Raw genomic sequence first — 25,505 nt, forward strand, 5'->3', positions numbered from 1 at the left:
AGTCACACCATAACATTGGCTACAAGAGAAGGAAAAAAAGCATTCACTTTGTTCCCTCTCCGTACGATTTCTCCAGCATTCACATGTTTCCCTTGTATTAGTGATCACTCTTCAAAAATTTCAAGATTCCTTTCTACAGTACATACTGGGCAAGATTTAGAATCCTCTCACAAACACAGCCAGACTTAATCCTGAAATAAAAAAAGTAGTTTGAAGGGTGTAACTGTAAGCACTCTGCATGCCATTAATCTCTGCTACTGTAATTGCCAGAAACCAAATATTTTAAGAGCACAGAAGCTCAGTTTGTTTCTTGCAGCACAAAGATTTTGTCAGGCATTTACAGTAATTGCAAGATGCTGTTATTTACCCATGTAATAGCACTTACTTCAATAGGATTAGATATTTCAGTGTGGAGCCAGTTCAATGACGGATTCAAATGATCTTAGACCAGGCACATGGCCCCCTAATGCAACAGTTCCCTGCTGAAATGGGAAAGCAATGTGCATACTTCGAGGCCTTCCTAATCACTTAAAAACAGAAGGGGTGCTCTGTACAGCTATATGAAAAACAGTGGTGTAGCTAAGGAGATGCATAGAGAAACACAGCCCCGGATACCAGGACTTTGGTGCCAGGGAGCTAGGTTCCAGGCCTCGGGGAGCTTGACAATAGTGGCCAAAATTGTGGACCCTTGATATTTATGAATAATACCACCATATGTCATTTGATAGGTAATTTAAGACAGAATGCAATGAAACATACCACACTGAATCATCTGTAATCCATCAAAAGTTATAGCCAAATAACCAGAAAAGGAAAACACAACTGTTTTATTTAACAAAAAGCAGATTTGCTTCACTCAAAACCGACCAATGAGACTGACTGTTCTGAAAACTAAGGAGGTGTTACGATACTGCAATGATAAGATGTTAATATGAATCAGCTCTCATTTCCATGCTAACAGAGCTGATATGATCTCTTATTCAGTTGTATGAGTGTCATCAAATTGGCCACTGGTTTTTTGTTGGTTACTGATTTCTTGGGTGACCTGTGCTTTTCTTGCTTTTTGTCCCCTGCTTTTCAAGAAGAAAAAAATAAGCTTAAAAAGCCATCAGCTGCTCAGAGTGGCAGGCAAGCATTCCAAGCGCACTGTAACCCAAAAGTAATTGGTGGTGATGTCATCACAATTATTTCCAAATTCCCTGCTGAAATGTGCATACTTACAGGCCTGCCTAATCACTTACGGAAGGGTGTGAAAAAATTTGTTCCTCCAGGTGCCAGATGACTTAGCTATGCCAGTGATGCAAAAAGATGCCTGCACAGGACTGCTCCCTCCCACATATTGGCATGAACCCAGAAGTCTGCCCGTGCAACAATTCCTTGCATGCCTCAGAGCATGCATAAGACTTCAAATAGTACAGAATGCTCCCACATGTACGCTGACCAGCACAAGGTATGGGGTATATCTCATAACTCTGTTGGTTGGCAACCTTCAGTCTCGAAAGACTATGGTATAAGCCTACAGCACCCGGTATTCCCAAGTGGTCTCCCATCCAAGTACTAACCAGGCCTGACCCTGCTTAGCTTCCAAGATCAGATGAGATTGGGCATGTGCAGGGTAACTGTTGCTATGTCAGCTATATTGGCTGCTGGCACATCTCCAGGTGCAGTTCAAGGTGCTGGTTCTGACCTTTAAAATGCTAAGGTAGCGATTTTCAACCACTGTGCTGTGGCACACTCGAGGGCCGCGGATGGTTCACGGGTGTGCCGTGGGACTTTGGGGAGGGTCTTTTATTAGTAGGGCAATTTGGGTTTTGAGCCTCCGACCAGCACCATGGTGTGCCTTGTCAATGGTCAAAAAACTGATGCTGTCCCTTGAAAATTTTAGCACTTCGGTGTTCCCCTGCTAAATAAAAGAAGACACCACTTTAAAAGGTGCTTCTTTGCCCAGTTAGCAAGGATGATATGCAGGGATTATATGCAAACATGCGATGACAACTTTGCCTTTTTAAATAGAAAGCTGATTTGAAAGGGGAGAATATGGAGTCAGAAGGCAGCCAGAGTGTCCACCATTGGTGCTTCAGTGTTCCAAATTACCTCAAGACACTCCTCACCCCATAAGGGTGGGAGGATTTCCAAGAAAAGAATTGAGTTTGCCAACATAAAATAGATCTCTCTAATCACAATTTTTTATTGATTGCCCTTGAACCCTACAAACATCATAACCGTAAAAGGAGCCATACCTATTATAGGAGAGAAAAGCCAACAGAAATAGTAGACAGGCCAAGACATCTGCTCTGCCTACTATACCCGTTACCTAAGAAGAGATGGAAAAAGAAAAACATGTTACAACTGCAATTAAATAATGAAACTACATTAGAAAGCAGCTGATTGAGCACCTGCCAGTATACAAGATGAATGGGGCCACCTACAAATGAGGCCATGGTTTCCACAGACTTGAAAGACTCACTGGGTATGCTGAAGTACATACGCTTTGTAAATTAAAACAATTGAATTAAAAGAAAAAGTTAAAGGGAAAAAAAAAAAACACTGAATGGCCTAACGAGGAATGAGCATGCATGCCCAGTGGCTTCTAGGAGCCATGCAATGCTGAAGACAGCAATTGGAAAAAAAATGGCAGAAAGATGGTAGAGTAGGGTAGAGGGAGAAGGAATTAGCCTCCAGAGAGAGTAGAGAGGGCACCCTTTGCCAACTTGCTGCCTGAGGAGATCACTTCAGTTGGCCACAAGGATGAACTGGTCCTGGCTATTGTGTTTTGTGGTTAGCTGTAAACTCTCAATTCATGACAAATCAAAAAGCAGTGAAACAAGTGCAAGGGGCGAAACTACATATTACACACAATATATATCAAGGCTGTGATGGGGGGGAAAAAAACTTCAGGAGCTATGACTTTAAGCAGAACAGTGGAGAATGGGCACCGAGTTCTTAATTCATTCCTCATCCCAGGCTGCCTCCCAATCTGTTTTTCCTCCTGTACAGTTGTAAATGTGACAAACACACATATAAACCCTGATTGGGAGAGCCACTGGGGGAGGCACTGGAAGTGGAGAACAACAGTGGACAGGACCATCTTCATCATGCTTCAATATTCTCACAGCACAATCTTATGTATGTCTACTCAGAAGTCAGTCCAATAGTCAGTGCCGTAACTGACTGCCCCGGCGTCTAAGTCAGTGACATCACAACGTCACTCCCCGGCACCTGGGGGCAATGATGTCACAACACCATATGACATCACTTCCAGGTTCTCCCTGGAGAGGGGTGCACAATACAGCTACTTCACACACCCCGTCTTCTCCTCTTGAGGCTGGGAGCGAAGCAGCTAGTGCTTCCTCCTCTGGGAAGAACCTGTAAGGAACTGCCCTCACACCCCTTGTGGTCAGGCAGTCACTTCCAGGTTCTCCCTGGAAGAGGGGGCAGGGGGCATGCGCTGTGGACGCTTTGTGTGCCCCATTCCTTCTCCTCTGGAGAATCCTAACATCCAGAGGATAAGGAATGCGGCATGTGAAGCGATCTGTGCCCCTCCTCTGGGTAGAACCTGGAGGTGACTGCCTTGTGGAGAAATGGTAGTCACTTCCTGTTTCTTCCCGGAGAAGAGGACACATGCTGTGGCCACTTCACATGCCCCATTCATTTTGGAAGTCCTCCGTAACTAGGGTAGAGCCTGTGGACAGTCCCCTCTTGGTGGAGCAACCAGGGCAGGTGCCTCTCAGGCTCTGCCTTAGTTACGGCTCTGCCAAAAGTTCCATGGGACTTACTCTTGGGTTAAGTGCATGTAGGTTTGCTGCCTCAGGGTCAAATTCTATTTAACTTTCCAGCACTGGTGCAGCTATGCCAAAAGGGTGCGTGCTTCATCCTGCAGTGGTGGGGCAGTCACAGAAGCCTTTTCAAGGCTGTGTTATGGCTTCATTTGCACCTGAAAGTTGGATAGGATTGGGCCCTCAGTCCCATCAACTGGGAACTTTTTCTAAATAGGCTGTCAGGTTACTGCTATGTTCACTGATTTGAATGGCACCTGCAATTTGGGTTTAAGACTAGTTCAATATTTCATGGCTAAGGAAGAAAAGGGACAATGAGAATTTGAAGGACAATCTCCAGGGCTACATAAAATCTTCTCTCCTGAAATGTTCATAATTCTGCAGGTCTACTATACTGAGGCAAAGCTGTTTAAAAACATAGCAGCATCTCTGTGAAAAAAATGGTCTTAAAGGAAAGTCCTCCCCACAGGCTACCACAATCCTTCCGAACGATGGTAAACTTCACAAACAAAAGGTTAGACAATTCCCAGTTCAGGCATAAATGTTAATCATAATCACAGAATGCACACAGAGTTCTCCCAGTCTCTACGCTGGCAAGTTTCTTAATAATTTATTCATGTTTTTTCAATGCTTTATCTCTTCCTAAATATCAAGAAATTAAAACACCACTCTTGAAACCTGGTTTATAATTAAGTTAATTCATCAAAGTTCTAGGATTTGCTTTAAAGCCACTTCGTTCTTACCTTGAGTTTTGAGAGAGAGAGAGAGAGAGAGAGTATTCAAAGCATGCCTGTATCCATGTCCAACCCTTCCTTTCTAGCTTTAAGGTATCCTTCTTACAGACTGGCTGACTGCCTCGCAGGCTGTTCAGTAAGTTATCTAGAAAGCACTCAAGGCCTCTTTTGTTATTATTTTAAAAATGTTTTCTGAAAGAATTTCAGCAAGGCAAGTCATTTCACTCTTGCCTGCCTACACCTCAAGCTTTCACATCTAGCAAGGGACTGGTTCAGAGGGGAGCCCTGGAGAGATCAAGCTGTGATTTACAATGCTTCATAAATAACACTGGCTGTTGCCTGCTCACGTTTAAATTACAAAGATACCACCTGGTCACCTGCAAACAAGTTTAAGGCCTAAAAACTGACAGATGGAGGACAAAGAAGAGCAGAGAGTCCCGGGACACGCTTGGACCCAAATCAGCCTCTGTCTGCAGGGCTTTGCCTGAAGTTCTGCTTCTTGGTCAGAAAATGATAGAATGCTAAGCATTCGTTTTTATGGAAAGAGATGGGGAAAGAACAGGAGAGGGTCCTTTTTGCTGAGCTGGACTATCCAGCTCTATACTGTGTAGACAGGCAGCACTTCAGATGGGGTCTTTCCCAGCCTGAGCTAGAGATGCCAAGGATTTAACATAGGGCCTTCTGCAAGCAAAGTGTGTGCTCTTCCACTGAGCTCTGGCTCCTTTCCAGTTAAGAAATGCGATGGCCTTTTTAGTTGAAAGAACAGCACAGCTTCCTTAACAAACCCAAACATTTTGTTGCATGAACAAAGCCTCCGAAAAAGGAAGCAAATCATCAGCAAGAGAAAATTAATACACATTTAGGGTTTGAAAAACTTACAGAGCAATCCTAATGCTGTCCTGAGCCAGCACAAGTCCCTTGTGCCACCTCCCAAGTATCGCAAACATGCTATAAAGCACATTCATGGCTAACTGGGAGCAAGCTGGGTCAGGGCACGGACATGTGCTGGCCCAGCTGAGTTGGAGCAGTGTCAGGACTCAGTAAGTTTGTGACACCCCAAGCAGTCCGGCAGAGGGGGGTAGGAGAGAGTGGAGGGAGGGAAGAATGGAGGTGGGGAGGGGGCGTTTCAGGGCAGGGGGAGGGCAGCCTGGGGGGAGGATTGGGACTGAAAGGGTAATGGGACCGGCCATGGTGGTGTAGGACAGATCCCAACCCCTGGACCCAGCCTGAGCAGCATTATTTGGGCTGCTCAAATTTGTGCCCACAAAATTACAGAAGCAGATCTGAGTAGCCTCACAGGGCTACCTGTGGTGCTACCATTAGATATTTGATTTTCTCTGTAAACCGCTTTGTGAACTTTTTGTTGAAAAGCGGTATATAAATACTGTTGTTGTTGTTGTTGTTGTTGCTCAGGGTAAGGGGACTAAAATCCCCTTATTCTGAGTTGTGCCCCAGGCCACACCAGTCCTGTGCTAGATACAGCACCTGCCAGTCAACCTGCCTGCTCCAGCACAGGTTAGGATTATACCCTTATGATAATTGTGTTAACTTGGCCAGGATGAAACTCACAGATGCTAAAAAAAACCACAGGGAGGCATAATTTGGGAGAGGCATATCTTGATTTGAGGGAGGCATATTCTTACAAACTTGGGGGGGGGGACACAACCTTCTGGTTTAATAGACAGGTCACGGTCCTCCAGGGAGGTCTTTCACAAGCCTCACTGAAATTACCAGGAGATGCAAAATACGCCATAAGTATTCTAGCATAGGTTCTATTAATTTTGGAGGACCTTGAGATAAGATCTTCCTAAAGGATTGTGCCCCATAACAGAACAAAACCTCAGGGGCCTAATCAGGGCCAGCCCATCCATGAGGCCAGCTGAAGTGGGTTGTATCAGTGCCAGATTAACAGAGGTCTGATTCAGGGGACCAGTCACCCCAAGCCTGCTGCTGCTGCCTCATTCCAACCAGCTGCTGAAGCGACCAATGATCTGCTTCTGACTTGCTTAAGCGAGAAGCGGATCATTCCCCTCCTACCATCAAACCTGGTTGTCAAAACCAGAAGTATGGGAGTTCCACTTTTGATGACAGCACATGAGTAGCATGGTAAAAGTCTGCAGCACAGAGGCAGTGTACCTGAGGCAGCATCTGGATTGTGCTATCCCTGGATCTAGCAGTCCAGGTATCTAAAAATCTGAAACATCTTTTCAGTTTTTTGCTTTAAAAGGCTGGCTCCTTTTCATTCCCAAAAAAATTATTTGATTTTTCCCTGGGCTTTGAAAAATGGTTTCCACTCCTGAATAAAAAATATTGCACTGTGTGAAACTGAACAATCAATGCACTCTAACATCACGGCCAAGAGTTGCAAATTAGGAAGCTGCAAAGTTACAGATTAAGCTACAAATCTCACCAGGTGCTCTTAGGCCAGCCTCTCTTTCCAAGTCTCACAGTGCCACTTTTTGCATGTCTACTCAGAAGGAAGCCCCATGGTGCTCAATGGGGTTTACTCCAAGGAAAGTATATAGAAGACTGCAGTCTTAGGGGCTCACTGAACACAGTGAGGCTTACTTCAGTGCAGACATGCATAAGATTGCACTGTAGGTCTTCCACCTGCAAACTGGGAATAATAAAACCACTTGCCTTACAAGGAGCGTGTACAGTTCACGCAAGACGTTAAGTGCTTTCACTCTAAAAAACACTATACAAAAGCAATATATACTCCGAAGGTGCATTGATTTCAATGTTATGTTTTATTACACATGATGTGCTGATGCCAGCTTCATTTGAAAAATCAGCGCTTCATTCAGTTGCAAATTAGTCACAGTGATTAACTGATCAATATTTTCGGCTCTGCGCTGAGCTTCTAATTTAAAACTGTGTGCACAATCCAATCTACAGCATGTTGCAATATTTATTCTTTTCCCCAGACATAAATATAACTCAGAGTTTTTTCTGAATGCCGGTTTACTTTTTGTGCCGAGAGGGAGGATATTGGAGGAGAGAAAGAGGCAGAACAATGTCTCAGCAGGACAGACAACTCCAAGATTTTTTTTGTTGTTTTTTTTTCAAACAGTGCAGCGGCACCTCATCACTCTTCAACAAAAAACACTCTTCCTAGCAACAAAGTTTAAGGTACTTATTCAGAATCATATTTGCAGCATAATCCAAAACAGGCATACCTGGAAGAAAGTCCCTTGAACTAACTGGGATTTACTTCTAAGTAAATCTGCTTAGGAGCAAGCCGTTAGTGTGCTAATTGTGGTCAGAAAGATTGAATGACATTTAGTCTTAACCATGCAGATTATTTTCACTGTTGTTGCTGACGTTTCAAAGCAAGGGCACTACGCTAATCACAGGCATATACGTGAAACTGCCTTATATTGAATCAGTGCCACACTTACTGTGGCAAAAGAGGGCTTTGCAGTCATTGCAATGTGTTTGTACTTTCACGGAACAGGAAAGGAAACTCTTGAAATGCTTCATCTACTTACGGCCTCAGTGTGAATGGGATGGACAGCAAAGAAGACGGCTGTGATAAAAGCCAGGCGGCTGTCCTTGAAAACGGCTTTGTCAGAAGTATACATCAGCACAAGCGTCACCAGGCAGTGCAGGACTACATTCACGGCATGGAAATAGAAGGGATTCATACCAGCCAGCCATATATTCAGTCTGCAAGAAAGCACAAACAGAACAAGGTTGGCTAATGAACAGGAAATGGGGTTTCAGCCAGGACGGAATATCATTCACATACACTAAAGTCTGTGCCGAATAAGATACTGGCCTAAAAACATTGCATTGCCATGTTACACATGCCCACGAAGGTGTCTTATACCGAGTCAGACCACTGGTCCATCTCGCCACTGGTCCACCGAGCCATCTGCTCTAACTGGCTGCTGCTCTCAAAGGCAGCAGACAGAATAACGCACAAACCTGCTGATGGAGATGTTTATGGCAGGAGATGCCGGGGTGGGCTGTTTCACATCCAGGGTGCTGCTACTCCTAGGTGCCTACCAATCCCACATCCACAAGTGCTGGAACCCACAACTTCAGAGAGCTAGAAGCTCTCCAGAAGCGCCCCAGATTACAAATGCCAGAAAACTGGAGAAACTGACACAAAGAGCGAACTCACTCTGCACAGTATGTAAATGCTGAAATACTGACAATGATGCACTTTCGCTCTGTAAGGAAAGAGCATTTATGGGAAGAGTGACATTGTGTGCGATAAAGTTCATTTGTGTTATTTTCCCCTACTGGATCTAGCACTGACAATATTAGACACACACACCACCATCAATTAATATGTAGCTGCACACATGCAGTCCTTGATTAAAAGCTCTCAAATAACAATAAAGCTTCCTAGACCATCTGGTATAGGGAAAGAAGAGCATTGCGTTCCTATCACTCTCAAGAATCTGCAGCTGATGAAGGGATGGCTTCAAGGCACCTAGAAGCCGGTTCCTATACTGCAGGGGGGAAAAATCAGCAAACTGTCATTAGCAGAGGCTCCCTCCCAACCCCCAACCCCAGAGTGTTCTTCAAGGAGTAAAATGCACATGATGAGAGTCAAAAGAGCAGGACTCAATTCAGGGCTCCTTCACTGAATGCATAATCAACGGATATGATGATAGTCACTTGTTCAAATGGCTTTTAAAAGGGATTAAACAGATTTATAGAGGAGGAGACGTCTACCAGCAGCTGATGGTTCTGGGCAACCTCAGGGTCAGCAGCAGAATGCTGATGGTGAGCAACAGCAGGAGAGAGAGCTGCCCTGCTTATAGGCTTCCCAGAGGCAACTGGCTGATCCTTTTCGGTCTGCTGTATGCTGAACTAGATGGACCTTTCATATGATCCAGGACGGCTCTCCTCAGGCTTTAACCTTTAGTGGTTCTCATCTGAGAACCACTGCAAGTGATGGGCAAGAAAGAGCATTGCTCTGTCTGCCCCTCAAGGCTGGCAGCAAACTTTCCAGCTGGAAGCAAGTAGGAAGAAGGTTGGCAAAAGATTGTGCAGGTGGCACTTGAAGACCCCGAGTGCCTCCTAGCAGTTCCATGGCCACCATTCCCCCCCCCCCACCATTCTGCCACTAGCCCCTCTCTTGTTCTACTGATTGTGTGTGTGTGTGTGTGTGTGTGTGTGTGTGTTGCAAGTGTTAGGCCAAGTGGATGGGTGATGGGACCAGAAAAGGACTAGATGCTGCAACTGTCTTCTCTTTCACATTTTTTTAACCTTTTAAAAAGTTAGCAGAGGAAAGTTTTGCAATCTTCATTATGTTTGTCAAGAGTTCTGAGAATCTGGTGAAAGACCAAACAACTCTTTGACTGCAGAAATAAGTCAAAAACGGAAAATGTAATCCAACTATTAAACTGCTTAATGGGCAAATTACATGCTATCTCAATTATATTAAAATGCCGTTCAAAGCTTATTACCCCAAAATGACGTGCAGCTCTTTCTCCTGGGTCATTAAAGGATATAACTCATGTCTTGTTCCCATCTCCCTCAGATTCCATCCATTACCAGTTGGCTAAGCCTGTTTCTGTGGAGAAATAGAGCCAAATGATGGGCAACATGCAGGCCGGTAAGAGATGGATGGTTTGCCAATGCAAAAAGCAACAGAGATGTGCAAAGGGGGAAAAGGTGCACCGTGCGCACCTTTACTGGAGCAAGCAGGGGGATCAGAAAGGCTTTTAGAAAGTAACACAGACCTGTCCCTTGTTGCCAACAGATGAGATACTGTATACTTCATCTATTTAGGGCCCAATCCAAACTTGCACTTGGACCAAAGCAAGTCCCTTACACCAGCCCAGGAGTGTTGCACAAGTGCCGTAAAGCACTTTTGCACCACTCAGAGGGGAGATAGGCTGGCACACAGACATGTGCTGGCCTCCCCGTGCCACCTTGGACCCCAGGAGAGAAGAAGAGTTGTATCAATCAAGCTTGGCTGACACAGGGGTCTAGGGGAGGGGGGTGTAGGGAGGGCAGAGAGAAGCAGGAGGGAGGCGTTTTGCAGTGGGGGGAGGGCAGGCGGCAGGTGTTATCAGGGGCAGTCGGGCAGGGAGCAATAGGATCCTCATTCTGTTCCTGAGCAACCCAGGGCAGTCCCGGGCTACTCAGATTTGCACCACCTCATCAGGTGGCACAGATCCAAGTAGACCCATTGAGGCTGCTGCAGTGTGACACAGGGTAAGGGGAAATGTTTCCCCTTGCCTTGGGCTGCGCTGCTTTTGGCCCCAAACTTGCATTGGATGCAAGTCCCTCCCCAATATAGAGGGAGAATACATTATCACCAAGTGGAAGCCACTTTTTAGCTTACAGTATTTTTTTTTTAAATCTTTCCTCCTAAATGCCTTAATGTTAAATTAAAATACTCTAATTTGCATTGTATGTTGAAGCATCTGGAAGGAAGTGTTTTTGTCTCACCATAAGCTAAAAATGTTTTAAAAAGTTATCAGCTAAGGGGATAACTAGCAGAGCATGTAATTAAACCTTTTATATATCTTATTGGCTACTCAGCTAGGAAGTTTTCCAAAGCTGTACTAGATAAGCTCAAAGTTGCATGGCTTGTTTTCCGACAGAAGCATCATTGGTCTTCTTCACTAAGAGAAATTGAATTTTAAGAATTCTCTTGATGGCCTAGCTCTGTCTGAGGAATAACTGGTGTCTAGGATTTGGCCAAACAATGGGCTTAAGTTAAAATTCTGGACTAGCTTGGACAACACATCTTGGAGCCCAATTGTAGCCATATCTACTCAGAAGTAAATCCCATTGAAATCAATGGGGCTTACTCCCAGGTAAGTGTGGATTGCAAACTAAGTCAGCCCCACCTACAAAAAATTAGGGATGAGTATCCATGACCCACCCTCCTAACAGTACACTGTTCAAGTTTGTGTAATGGGGGGGGGGGAGACTCTGTCATTTATTTTGGTTAGTCCTAATATTTTGGTCAGTCCTAATATTGGTATTGCAGCAACTGTTACCCTGCACATGCCCAATCTCATTTGATCTAGGAAGCTAAGCAGGGTCAGGCCTGGTTAGTACTTGGATGGGAGACTGTCTGGGAATACCGGGTGCTGTAGGCTTATACCATAGTCTTTTGGGACTGAAGGCTGCCAACCAACCAATAAAGGTATTACTATAATTGGGGGTTAGGAGAGGCTATTCAAAGCATTCTACATCCATTTGCATCTGATTCCAAACCAGGTGATTACAGGTTGTGAATGAATCCTCAAGAAGACAGGGCAGAAGGGTAGCACTCTTCCCTCCCCCCACAATCATCCAGCCCCATTCCCTTTCAAGATTCTTATTGTGGTAGTGTTTATTAAGAACATTTATATTCTGCTTTTCAAGAAAAAGTAGTTCACAAAGTGGTTTACATAGCAAAATAAGTCAATAAATGTCTTCAATAAACGTCTTCCCTGTCTTCAAAGGACTCACAGTTGAAAAAGATGTGCAAAAGAGACCCCAGCAACAGCCACTGGGAAGATGTCATGATGGGGGGAAAAGGGACAGTTGTTCTCCCCCCCCCCCCCGCAAAATGTAACGTTTTTTTGTTGTTGTTGTTGTTTTACAACTGTAGGCAGTGAATATAGAACAAATGCTGAATCACAATGCTGATACACTCTGGCAGTACAGGGGTTTTTTTAAGATCAAAAATTTAAAAAAAGAATCCTCCTCCCCATGTACATCATGTACTTTTTAAATGTCATCACACATTTTTTGGCAGGATTAAGAGGTCTGATGGGATGCCAAGAATAGAGAGTAAATCTGGTGGGTTTAAAAAAAATAGAAGCAGCAATAGTTACACAGTGCAAAGATATACTGTATCTACAGATAGATGGGTAGATAGTCTTCCTCATCATTCTGACAATGAGCGGTTCTTCAGACACAGCAAAACTCAAGGAAAAAGCAAGGAAAGTTCCAACTGTTAGTCACACATGCACACAAACACCATACCATCCTTGTTTTCTCTCGATTCCTGTTCCTTAGTGTGCCTCTGGTACTGCCCCAACTCCTGGCAAGTCCCTGCTATTGCCAGCTGAAGAACTCAAGAACAACATCAGCTGAGATCAAGACCTCTGTCTTGATCACATGCTTACGTCTTCCTCAATAAGGCTGCACATCTACCCATTTGCCTTTGCTCCAATATGCCACCCCCCTTTTCCCATGTTCCACTGAAGTCCCTTCTGTACAGATCACATCCTGCACTGACAGGGTCCAATTTGCTCAAAGTTTACCATACTTCAGATCCATAACCTGTTTCCAGTACCAGGAATCAGCCCTGGCACATGTGAAGTAGCAGATCTAGAATGTTGAAGCCAGCTTTGCATAATGTTTGCCCTATAACAAGCAGCTCTTATAGACATTCGTGTTTAGGAGGGAAAGTCTGGCATTGACTGCCACATGAATACAGTGGTTAGTGTGCGCCCTGGGGGAAGAAGGCCCAGGTTCAAATCCCCACTCTTTAGGCAACAGATGGGAACAGTTCAAAGGCAGTGGTATATTTTTAAGCACCAACAAGCCAGTTGATAAAACTGGTGTTCCTTTTTATTCCTATTCCCAATGCATTTTGGTAAAATCTCTTTCAAGGGACTATTTTAACCAATTCCAATTATTAAACCGATTCCACAAAACCGCAGTAGTATAGTGCAGGCTGAACAATTGCAACTGCTCTCCCCTTTAAGCAAGCCAAGTTGGCAAAAAACCATCAGTATACATTGCACACATATGGTGGGCTCCCTGAGTCAGAGACATTCAGGTTACAGACAGCTGCATGGTCACTTTCATGCAGATGCAGTTCGTCCACTGTGGTGCTTTTGCACAAGTGCAATAGTACTGGACTGGCAAGTCAGCTCTTTCAGCCTACATATGTTCCATGTTCCAGACAGCTGCAGAGCAGAATCAGTACCTATGTTGGAGACTGATGGCCCAATCCTTACTAAAGGACATGCCAGCAGAACACGGCATGTACACAATATCCAAATCCCCTTCCCAGGCCCAATGCACCTGCATGGATCAAAGTGGATTTGCACCAGCGATATTGCTGGTGCAGGTCTGAGTTGAGCCCACTGCCACTGCTGGGACTTACCTCAAGGAAGCCTCTAGCAGTTGAAATTCCCCCATGGGATGCAGTGTAGCCTTTGCCAGCACCACTGTGTTGCTGTGTGGGGATTTAGGTAGGACTGGGTTGCAAGTGTATATACTTATACAGCAAACAGTCACCAGTATAAAACACATACTAGCTACAATGCTTTACACAGTGCCTGTGCAAGCAAAACACAGATTAGCAAGCTCCCACCACATGTACTGTACTAGAAACAAATGAGGAACACAAGAAGAGACAATTGACTCATAGACACTGCTTGCTAAGCACTCCCGTTAGAACCATTATTCCTTGCAGAAGCACAGCCACAAAATCAGCAGCAAAAGGCCCAGGGAACAAAAAGCAAATGTTCCAAAGCAACATGCACCAGTGGAAAAAGGGAGTAAAGGCAGAGACGGCCTATCCATTAGGTTAGGTGATGTTGGGCTCCATCAGCAACCAGCTGCAGGAGGGACAAGAGGACAGCGGATTTGGGGTGTCTACTGCTAAAAGCAAAAAGAAAGTGGATCACCCACCTTCTTACCTTGCTCCTGGCATGATTACTTAAAACATGGACGTGCAGGTCTTCCAGTTTGATTACAGGAAGCACACGAACAAAGGAGCTACTTCATTCAGGTAGTCCCTCTAAATCAAACCAGAAGTCCTGAACTTCTACAACTGATAAAACCATTGAAGAGGGCAGTAAGCAGGTGCTTTTTGATTTTCTTGTAACTTTGCAGAGAGAGAAGACCCAAGGTGGCATCAGAAGGTCACACCACTGCTGGTAAAGGCCCAAAACAGCATTCTACCTGGTCAGTGTGATTCTTGGGGAACATTTCCAGTGGGAAGAAGAGAAAAGATGCAGAGGCGGAAGGGGATGTTAAATACATAAGGCCACACTGGTGGAAGCACTTGCATTCCCCAAACACCAAGCTTGGGGTTACTACTACTCAATATGAACACTTTCAAATCTTCTTATGAGCATGCAGGCATCCATCCCAGAAGGGAAGGAGCCCCTTGGCCCAGAATATACTGCACTGAGAACTACTAAGCAACAGAAGACCCCAGTGATTCCACTGTCACCCACAGCGCTCAACAAAATGCAACTGCGTCACTCTCCCTGTGACAGTCTGGAACACAAGAAGCAGAAAGCCCAGCAATGCTTTTGGCAAGCTAATCTCAGGAAATTCTCCCACAGGAAAGGGAAGGGAGAGGGGATCAGCTCAGGGTGCACTACCTTGACAATGTTCTCTGGGCAGAATTTATTAACTTAGATTTTTAGGGGTGTTTTAAAAAAAAACAACTTAATTAAAGTGCATAATTAGAAATGCAATTAGATAAGTGCTACATACAGAAAAAGCAGCAAGAACTTTTAAAAGCCGGTAATAAAACCACCGCAAGGGGAAAGGATTTACTCTTTTTATAATTTTGTGTAGTGCTAAAATATTGATCTACATAAAGACAAGATTCAAAAAAGACAGATAACTGCCTATCTGGAACTTCAAAACAAAAGTGCAGAGAAGGATATCGAGTTTTTAAAAAACAAAAACAAAAAAACTTCCAGATGAGTATTTTTGTTGATAGAAAAATCCACCAGTCACCTCTCTGGAGCACAGCCCTCTCCAAGGTGACATACCATGAAGTCAACAGCTCCCTACCAAGAAACCAAATGCCTAACCCCTCCCCCCTGCCCTTACAACTCATGCTGTGCTCTCAATAGCTGAGAATCCAAATCTGGTGCCTGTTTTGGAAGAAGAGGCAGGCACCAAGACAACCACCTCATGACAATGACCCAGTGCAGCATGGAAAAAGTGGAAGAACTGGGCATAGGATCATGGGAAGCGGGACTGCTGGACAAAGGAGGCAAGGCAAAAGCATACAGATGCTGTGGAGGAAAGCTATGAGACATGGTGATGGCTACAAGCTTAGATGGCTTTAAAAGGGGACTGGACAAATTTATGGAAAATAGCTCTATCTACGGCGTTCAACTATAATAGCTAAATGGAACTTCCAGGTTCAGAAGCAGTATTTGCATGAGTATCAGTTACTGGGGGCAAAAAGAATGGGTTTCCCAGAAGCACATGGCTGGCCACTGTGAAAACGGGATGTTGGGACCAGATGGGCATCTGATCCAGCAGGGCTTTTATGATCTTCTTAGGAGCTATCTTGTGGGTCTACCAAGCCCAGTATCAACAACTATGACTGGGAGGAGCTCTCCAAGGTGTCAAACAGGATCTCCCAATCCTGCCACCAGAGACCTCTTGAGATACCAAAGAGCTTCAGCCAAGGGAACTTCAGCCTTCACACCCTGTGCTGCTGAGTTGCTGAGCTAATGCCCCACAGCCCCTTCCCACAACCCACCCATATGCCTAAAGCACAGGCCTCCCAAAGGTGCTGCTCAGAAAAAGTGGCATGGCACTGACCAGATCTAGCAGTGACTACATGAGATACAACTACAACCGCACCATGGCTGCCAGCTGCCTTGCTCAGTGGTTGCAAATGCAACACCAACAAGTGGAAGATCTCGTTTTTGAACTCACAGCCAACTGAAACAATTTGCAAGTGTATTTAGTACAGAGGTAATAGGAAAAAAAAATTAAAAGAATGGCAATGACCCTACATGCACCCATTTAGATTGTAGGGATAATCAACTATGGGCAGACTTAATGTTGAAGGGGGCTGTGGGTGGCACCATATACCAGGAGGCTGAGATTCCCTAAGGCAAACGAAGGCAAATCAGTTGGCTTGAGACAACATGTGTCCCAGGCACAGGGCCATGTGAATCAATGGAACAGGGAGGAGGCAGGACTGCATAAACTTCTGGCACTAAGCTCCCAAGGGAGGGGCCATGGAAAAGTCAAAACATTCCCTGGAAGGGAGTTGCATCACTAGTTCTCAGCCCCATCAGTCAGGATATCATCAACATGGACTGGGATACACTACTTGGCTCTCTTGGGTGGAATGTGCATTTTCTGTAATCCCAAGAAGCCAGGATATGTATTTCTCTGCCCCGCCCCACCCCTACAGGCCACACCACATTTTAAGGATCATTGCTCATACCAGCTCTGGGGGAAAGGCACAACAAGCCAGGAACTTGGCACCAGAGAGGGTCCAACCCTAGCCATGGTCTCTAGGCCATATTAAGCATCAAGTGTCTGGATGGGGTTCAGGAAAGTCAAGGCAAACTGACTTTCCAGCAGTAGTCGCCACAGTCCAGAATTAAGCAAGAAAAGCTGCCAGCAGCACTGGCTGTGGGGAGGACTGCTGAGGGGGGTCACTGTGCCCAGCTGAGGGCATGCTGAGGCAAAGACGCACAGGAAGAGGGATCAGGGATGGAACCAACTTATTTGGTGGGAAGATGGGCGTTTTTGCCAGCACACCAATTTACTTCCTCACTCACCTGGGGGCCTCTCTCCAAAGCCAACAACAATAGAGTGAACTCCCTCTGAACATGTGCAGAATGCTTCGCCTCCTTTCCTGCCAGGATTGTCTCCCCCCCCCCCCACTGTCAACATTTTTCCAGCTGTCAGAGAAATGCCCCTTCCCACCCACAGTTAGGGGGTTATGTTCTGTGCTCAGATGGCACTCATCTCCTCAACCTCTCCTACAACCTGTTCTCTGCTGGCTGGCTGGGCACGTGCAGAGTGCTCCTGCTCCACCCTGGCTAGCTATCTGGTCAGCTCCTGGCATGTTTATAGTGCTCCCACCCCACCCTGGCTGGTCTCTGGGGAGTGCAGAGAGCTCCTGTCCCATGCCAGCTGGCTGGCCCCTGGGCATGTGCACAGTGCTCCCTCTCCACCCTGGCTGGCTGGTCCCTGGGCATGTGCAGAGTGCTCCCTCTCCACCCTGGCTAGCTGGCTGGCTGGCCCCTGGGCACAGTGCTCCCTCTCTACCCTGGCTGGCTGGTCCCTGGGCATGTGCAGAGTGCTCCCTCCACACCCTGGCTGCCTGGCTGGTCCCTGGGCATGTGCAGAGTGCTCCCACCCCAGCTGGCTGGCGACCCACTTACTTGAAGGTGAAGATGCAGAGTGGGCGGTAGGACTTGTGGCTGGTGTTCTCGGCCATGCCCTTGCCCCAGAAGTCGTTGGCGAAGGCGGCCGCCAGGGGGGCCCCCGGCCGCACGTCCGGGTTGTTGACGATCGCCCACACGTCGTCGTGCACGAACTCGCCCCGCAGCGAGTTCCAGTAGCACAGCGCGGCCAGCAGCGCTGCGCTGGCACCGGCCCCGCAGCGCCCGGCCCGGGCAGCCGATGCCCGGGGCTGCTGCTGGTGCAGAGGCGCTCGCGGCTCCCTGCAGCCCCTGCCCGTCCCCATCCCCGCGCGGCGGCTGCTGCTGCGGCTGCTGGGCTAGCTCCCCTCCTCCGCGGAGCATCCCCGCGCCTGTTCCTCCGCTTCTCCCCGCGCTGGCTGCATTGCACCCCGCAGGAGGCGCCCGCGGGAGGAGCTGCTGCTGGTGCTGCCCGCTCGCGCTCTGGCGCTGCTCCGCCGGCCCAGCTGCAAATAAACAGCAGCCTGAGCCGCCTCCCCTCGCCATCCCTCCCCCTGCCCGCCCTCCTGGGCACGCATGCTCCCTGCCGCACGCGCTGCCAGGGCCCTGTAGGGCTCCTGCCCTTCCCCGCTACCAGGGGAGTGGGGTGGGAAGCTCCAGCCCCTGCTGTGCCCGCTCTTGCAGAGGCTTCTTCGAAGCTTCTGCCCCTCCCTCTGCAAAGAGCATCCCAGTACCACAGTGGTCCCCAAACGTTTTCAACTGGTGGCTCCCTTGACCTACTGGGGTGCGGCTTCCCATGAAGGCCATAATTCTATACCCTGGTTATTTTGCAAGCATTTGGTGGCTCACCTGGCTGCTTTCCATGGGCAGCCACAGCTCACAGTTTGGGAACCTCTGCAACACTGGGTCAAAGCTCCTGGAGCTTGTTGCCTACTAGTCTTCCACCTGTCCAGACCCAAGACCCACCTTTGATCCCCAACCCAGAACTCTTTTAAGCCTCTGTGGGCTCGTTCGGATGAGCCTTAGGGCGCAATCCTAACCAACTTTCCAGCACCGGCATAGCTGTGCCAGTAGGGCACGTGCCGCATCCTGCCCTTGGGGCACAGTCACGGAAGCCTCCTCAAGGGAAGGCAATGTTTGTTCCCTTACCTTGGAGTTGCATTGCCCTTAGCTCAGTCCTGGAAAGTTGGTTAGGATTGCCCCCTTAACTGGCACGTCCTGGCCCTGCCAAGTGGGGGCCAATTTTGAGTTGGCAGCTGAGGAATAGCTCTGGGGGGGGTTGTTTGGGCAATTTAAGTACAATCCAAACCAGCCCTTTAAACCATTTCTACGCGTTGCATATATGCAACCAGGACCAAATGTTTACACCTGTGGGCGAGGCAAAAATATGTGTCCAACTCTCTCTCTCTCTCTGCCCCCCTCCAATTCAGGGGGGCCATTTTTAGTGGAAGAAACTGCATAGGGGAAAGTGTTGGTCTCTCTCCCTGCACACCATAGTTCCAAACTTGATGTGGCTACTGCTTATCTCAAAGGAGCCCTTTGGCTGACATCCAGTGTTAGTCAATGACAAGCTTAAAGTAGCATATAGTGTGCCCCCCTTCCTGTTACTTAGGGGTAAAGCACATGCTTCTCTGAGCATATAATTTAGCAGCCAAATTATGAGGAAGGCCCATAAAACTCAGTCATAGTGCACTGGCTTTGCCTGCAGAAAACCCCAGAGTCAATCCCTGGCATCTTCAGGTGGGGTACCCTGAGAAACCTGTGCCTGGAAACCTGACAGCTGCTGCCATTGCTCCTAACTCATCATCAGGCAATATTATATGCTCTTCTTTTAAAATAAACCCTACTCTTACAGAAGAAGAAAATGGGTGCTGTAGCCAGGTGCAACTCTTATCATTAAGCATATATTGTTTTAGGCAACCAGCGTATTCTTTCAAAACAATAAGCTAATCAAATGAATTCAGGACACATAACACATAACAGCACATAATTTGCTGCCACAAAATGTGGCAACAGCCAGTGGCTCATACAGCTTTAAAAAGGCATTAGACAAATTAGCTATACTAGGAATATGAAACCTTCAGGTTGTTCAGACCAATCAGCTGATCAGACCAATGCAGCTGAGCATCCTGCTTCAACAGTGTGCAACCAGATCCCTCTAGAAAGCCCATAAGCAGGGCATGTAAGAGGCCACAGCCCTCACCCACTGTTTCCCCTCTGGTAGCTAGTGTTCAGTGCCACCATGCCCTGAACAACCTGAACAACCTGAAGGGCACATCTTGCTGCATATAAAAACAGCGAGGATTAAAAGAGGATTAATTTTGCCAGTGAGGTGAGGCTGTGCTTCAACATGTTCATCAACAGCAAACTGCTTACATAAGATGGTGCCTACAGTCAAATTCAGTATTATTAGCTTTGTGCAGTCTGATCTTCTGCAAACTTACTCGGAAATAAATTCCACAGACTTCAAGAGGGCTTACTCCAGATAGTGTGCATAGGATTGCAGTCATAATTACTGGATGAGAGGAAGAAAAGCTGCATGGCAGAGGTATACGAGGAGGAGGAAGATCTTTTAGCACTGCTGCCAAAGTAGCAGCAGCAAAATGTAGAAAATGAGCAGAGTTGGGGAGACTTTGCATGCTCTGCATTCTGAGCAGGAAAGAAGAGAGGCGGTGGCCAAAACCTGGGCAACTGCTGTCAGCCAATGTAGACAATTCTAAGATGAATAGAATATATAGATGACTCAATATAGGGCAGCTTCATTATGTTCATAACTGCTGTTTGCAGGGGCAGCACAACCTGGGATGTTGTGGCGCACTGGAAGAAAAAGCCCCTCACCATGCTCTTTCATTCACAGGGCCCGTGAGTAAAACCAGATGTCCCACACTTCCTGGGTTGCAAAGACTGCACGAGAAGCACAGTAAGGAGGTAGATGATCTGCTTCCTGCAGCAGGCTGGAGGAAGTGGTTGCAGACTCAAGGCAAAGGGCACCCCAAATCCATTGTCCCCTCACTCACTCACCCTCTACTGACAACTCAAGCCACACAGGTCACCTCATGGCTGGGCAACCCTGGCCGTTTGACTCCTCCTCTCCCAGGATAATCACTATGAAGAGCCATCCCAGAATTGTTTCCTCCCCCTTAGTAGCCAGCTGACTGGGTGCCCAATCCTATCCAGTTTTCCAGAGCTGGTGCAGCTGTGCCAATGGGGTGTGCACTGCATCCTGTGGTGGGGAGGCACCCTTGGAGTCCTCCTCAAAGTACAGGAACATTTGTTCCCTTACTTCAGAGCTGCATTGGGGTTGCACCAGTGCTAGAAAGTTGGATAGGATTGCAGTGGTGTTGCTAGGGGGGTGGGGGGTGCAGGCTGCACGGGTGACACGCACAGGGGGTGACGCACACTGGGAGGGTGACACGCTAAAGTCAAAGTGGTTAGGAGTAATACCAAAATGTTATATACCGTTGGATGTGGAATTTCCAGCAGAATGCAATGCAAAAAACCAGAGTGAAATATCTCCTTTCTATCAAAAGTTAGGGCCAAAAAACCAGAGAACAAAAAATGCATGAAGCCCTATGAAAAGTGAAAGTGAGCTGTATTGCGCGTTTAGTCGCGAGTAGGCGAACTTGCCTTAGTCTGTCAGAAAGGGCAGGCTGAGAGGAATCCAGCAACACCAGAATGGTCCTGATCCAATGAATATGGCCCCCAAAACCACCTAAGAAGGAAGACCATCCTTCCAAGCAGACGAATGTATTGAGTTCTATGGAAAGCGAAAATAAGCCTCACAGTCATATTTACTCATGAGTAAGCAAACGTGCCTTGGCTGGTGTGGAAGATCAAGTGAAGAAGAGTGCAAGGCTATCAGAGTGGTCCTGATCATATGCACCTGCAGCTAAACAAGTGCTCCAGAAGGCAGCCTCCCTCCCCCACTAAAAAGGATCAAAACAGAGGCTTCAGCTGATAAGGTGAACTTTTTTGAGACTTGCAAAGGCATGTGGATCCTGACAGTGATCTGGTTTAATCAGAACTTCTTAAATTGAACTGGGCACTGGGTAGGGCTGAAAACCTTACTGATTTTGAAGCGGGGTGTTATTGCAGGCAGGCCACAGAGGAAATTAACTTGGTGGACCAGGGCTGGCTTCTGTTTATTTAATTATTTGTTTTACTTTAATTATTTATACTTATTTATTTCAATTTGCCTGATCATGTCACTTCCACCATGACATCACTTCTGGTGGGTCTTGGACAGATTGTCATTCTAAAAAGTGGGTCCTAGTGCTAAAAGTTTGAGAACTGCTGCAGTAAGGTGTTAGTAAGTTGACACCCTGGGGGTGTGTGTGTGTGTGACACCATTAGTGACCAAAAATACTAAAATCACAATTTGGAAGAATAATACCATCAAATTATGTATCAATCAATGTGTAATTTCATGCAGAATGTGTTCTGTCTTTGTTCTATCAAAAGGTACAGCCAAAAAACCAATGGGGGCGAAGTGATGGTACATCACCATGCCCACCACCTGGGGTGTTGCCCCACCCAGTGCATGGGGGTGATGCGCTGGCATCCCGCACCATGTGACGCAAACCCTAGTGACACCACTGTAGGATTGGGCCCTAAGTCACTAAGAAACTTGAAAATTTTGGTCCCTGAATTGGACTTTTCTCTTCCCTCCCTGTCCCTTTTTCCTTTTGTGTAGTTTATAGTTTTTAACACACACAGTGCCTGGAAAATGCTTAACAGTAGTAGTAGTAGTAGTAGTAGTAGTAGTAGTAGTAGTAGTAGTAGTAAACTGATAGTAGATAAAATAATATTTGAAAACTGTAAAAGCTGAAGAACAAATTTGCACATGGTCTGGATTGATGATAAAAAAGCCTTTGCTTCACTCTCTCATATTTGGATTATAAAATGCTTGGAAAGAATAAGAGCTACAAAAAATATAAATGCATTTATACAGAAGGCCATGAAGCAATGGAGAACAGAACTGACAGTTGGAAATGAAAACTATGGTACAGTTAATATCAAGCAAGGTATTTTCCAGGGTGATTCACTTTTACCATTATTGTTTGTCATTGCCATGATTCTGATATCGGTCATATTAAATAAAACAAAGTTGTGTTATCAAATGGCCAAAAATTCACAAAAAATTAATCATTTGCTTTATAAGGATGACTTAGGGCCCAGTCCTATCCAACTTTCCAGCACCAGTGCAGCTGCAACGCAGCCCCTAGGAAAGGGAACAAATGTTCCCTTACTTTGTGGAGGCCTCCATAACTACCCTCCCACCACAGGATGCAGTGCAAACCCCACTGGCATGGCTACACCAGAGCTGGAAAGTCGGATAGGATTTGGCCCTTAAAGCTCTATGGAAAGTCAGAAACAGAAATTCAGTCATTGACAAATACTGTTTGAATATTTAGTACAGATATTTCAATGAAATTTGACCTAGAAAAATGTGCTACACTAGTATGAAGTGAGGTAAAATCACAGAAAGAGACGGCATTGAAATGCCAAATAGCCAAATGATAAAGTCTAACCAGAAAGAAACCTATAAATATCTTGACATTCTACAATTGGATAACCTCAAGCATGAAGAAGTGAAAACCACTGTCAAAAAGCAATACTCCCAGAGGGTTAGAAAAATTTTGAAATACAAATTAAATGGTGGGAACACATTTAAGGCCATTAACAGCTGCACCAAACCAGTTATAAGATATACTGCTGGAATAATTATTTGGACTCAAGTCAATTTGGATACCTTGGATCAGGAAACACAAAAATTTATGACAATACACTATGCTTTTCACCCACAGAGTGATATGGACAGATTGTACTTGCCTCAAAAATTATGCAGCAGAGGGCTTTTGCAAATAAACAAACAGTGGAGGAAGAGAAACATGCATTGACTGATTATGTAAAAGAGAGTCAGGAACAAGCACTTGTGGAAATAAATAATAGGAACTTACAAAAAGCTAAACAAAAGAAACAAAAGTAGAAGAAAAATGCTTTAAAAATAAGAACTGAAAGATGGAACATTAAATCATTACATGGCCAATATATGGAAAAGATCAAAGACAAAATAGATAAAGAAAAAACCTGGCTATGGTGAACATCTGGAGCTTTAAAGAAAAAAACAGAATCCATTCATATTAGCAGCCCAAGAGCAGGCTATTCGAACCAATGTAATAAGGCCAGAATTGAAAAACCATCAAATGATGCAAAATGTAGATTGTGCAAAGAAGCCAAAGAAACAATTGATCATATACTCAGTTCCTGCAAGAAGATCACACAGACTGATTGTAAATCTAGACATGATACAGTGGCTTAAATAATCCATTGGCACTTATGTGGAAATTACAATGTCAAAATAATTGGTGGGAGCATAAACCAGAAAAAGTGACAGAAAATGAGAAAGTCAAGATCTTGTGGAATTTTTGAATACAAACTGATAAAACTTTGGCACATAATACACCAGATATTACAGTAATAGAAAAAAAATAAGGTGACCATTATCAACATAGCAATACTTGGCGATAGTATGTTTGATGAAAAAGAACATGAAAACAATCAGTAAATATCAGGATCTAAAAACTGAAATCCAAACATTATGGCGCAAAGCGGCAGTGGTTATCCCAGTTGTGATTAGCACACTGGGTGCACTCCCAAAATGCTTGAACTGTATTTAAAATATCTGAATATTGACAAAATCACTATCGGTCAAATTCAAAAAGCTACACTGCTTGACTCAGCACTCATTATCTGTAAATCCATTACGATGTCCTAGGCCACTGGGTGGAACCAGATGAGTAATTAACACCAAGTCCAGTTAAAAAATCAGCAGCTGTGATATGCAAGATGATTATGATGATGGACCCTTGAAGAAGTAAGAGGAAGATCTCACCCTAGCTGCACAGGGACAGGCACTTGCAACAAATAATATCGAAGCCAAGATTCAGAAGATCAGTGACAACAGCAAATGTTGACTTTGTAAGATGAAAGATGAAACAGTTGACCATCTGGTCAGTGCCTGTAGTAAGATCACTATAAAGTAGTATAAAGAACATCGCTTTGGAGTTTCAAATACAGTTCTCTGGAATCTTTGCAAACAATACAATTTACCTTCATACTGAAATTCCTAGGATCATAAACCTGATATAATCACTGAGAACAACCAAGCAAAGATCTTTTGGGACTTCAGATTACAGGCAGATAAACATCTAGAACACAATACACCAGATACAACAGTAACTGACAAAAAGAAAAATCAAGTTTGTTTAATTGATATTGTAATCCCAGGTGACAGTACAACTGAAGATAAAGAACATGAGAAGGTTACAAGATATCAAGACTTGTGAGTAGAATTTGTGTGTCTCTGGGAGAAAGAGCCACTGAATTCTATCAGGAGATACAAAGCTTCTTTTGAGTCCTTTCCCTCCCCCATTAAATGTGAATTTGGCTCCTGAGCCCCCTTTTTCACTCCTTTTGGCTCCCAGGCCCCCTCTTTGAACCTGGGTCCAGGTACAATGTATCCTTTGCATTCCCCTTCTCAGATTTCCTGGCTGGGAGAAAGTCAACATTGTGCCAATTGTCACTGAAGTCCCTAAAGCAGCAACTAGAGGTCTGAAGAAGATCCTTGACATTCTTGACCATGAGCAAATTATACCAGCTCAGCTCCAGAAAACAACATCGCTTGCAACAGCAAGAATCCTATGAAGATATCTCTTCGATTCCCAGAATCTTGGCTAGATCCCAAATTGCAACTATAACTAATAATAATAATAATAACTCAGTATTTATATACTGCCTTTCTGGTCATTGGATTACTCCTCTGACTTTATTCAAGGCAGTTTACATGGGCAGGCATATCTAAATCCCTCAAGGGGATTTTTACAAACATAGAGGTTCTCTCTTTCAAGAGCCAACAACGTTTCCGATGG

At 45.4% G+C, this 25,505-nt stretch overlaps 1 protein-coding gene and 2 pseudogenes across 4 annotated transcripts in view; 1 reads left to right on the forward strand and 2 right to left on the reverse strand.

Moving 5' to 3' along the window:
- The window catches only part of TMTC1 (transmembrane O-mannosyltransferase targeting cadherins 1), a 165,384-nt gene extending 147,343 nt beyond the window's left edge, over nucleotides 1-18,041 (reverse strand). For 2 of the 4 annotated variants that reach the window (XM_066633815.1, XM_066633814.1), the window contains exons 1-3: nucleotides 17,596-18,041; nucleotides 8,002-8,179; nucleotides 2,241-2,314 (exon numbers count right to left, since the gene is read on the reverse strand). In XM_066633815.1, coding sequence (XP_066489912.1) covers nucleotides 2,241-2,314; nucleotides 8,002-8,179; nucleotides 17,596-17,900 — 557 coding nt within the window. In that variant the 5' untranslated portion in view covers nucleotides 17,901-18,041. Of the gene's footprint in view, nucleotides 1-2,240; nucleotides 2,315-8,001; nucleotides 8,180-9,936; nucleotides 10,013-17,595 lie in introns of those variants that run through there. The other 2 variants (XM_066633816.1, XM_066633817.1) reach the window with 2 other exon arrangements.
- Nucleotides 1,514-1,635, reverse strand: LOC136657870 (5S ribosomal RNA; annotated as a pseudogene).
- Nucleotides 11,467-11,586, forward strand: LOC136657666 (5S ribosomal RNA; annotated as a pseudogene).
- Nucleotides 18,042-25,505: the final 7,464 nt, after the last annotated feature.

Source organism: Tiliqua scincoides, chromosome 7 (assembly GCF_035046505.1).
Source record: "Tiliqua scincoides isolate rTilSci1 chromosome 7, rTilSci1.hap2, whole genome shotgun sequence".
Lineage (NCBI taxonomy): Eukaryota > Metazoa > Chordata > Lepidosauria > Squamata > Scincidae > Tiliqua > Tiliqua scincoides.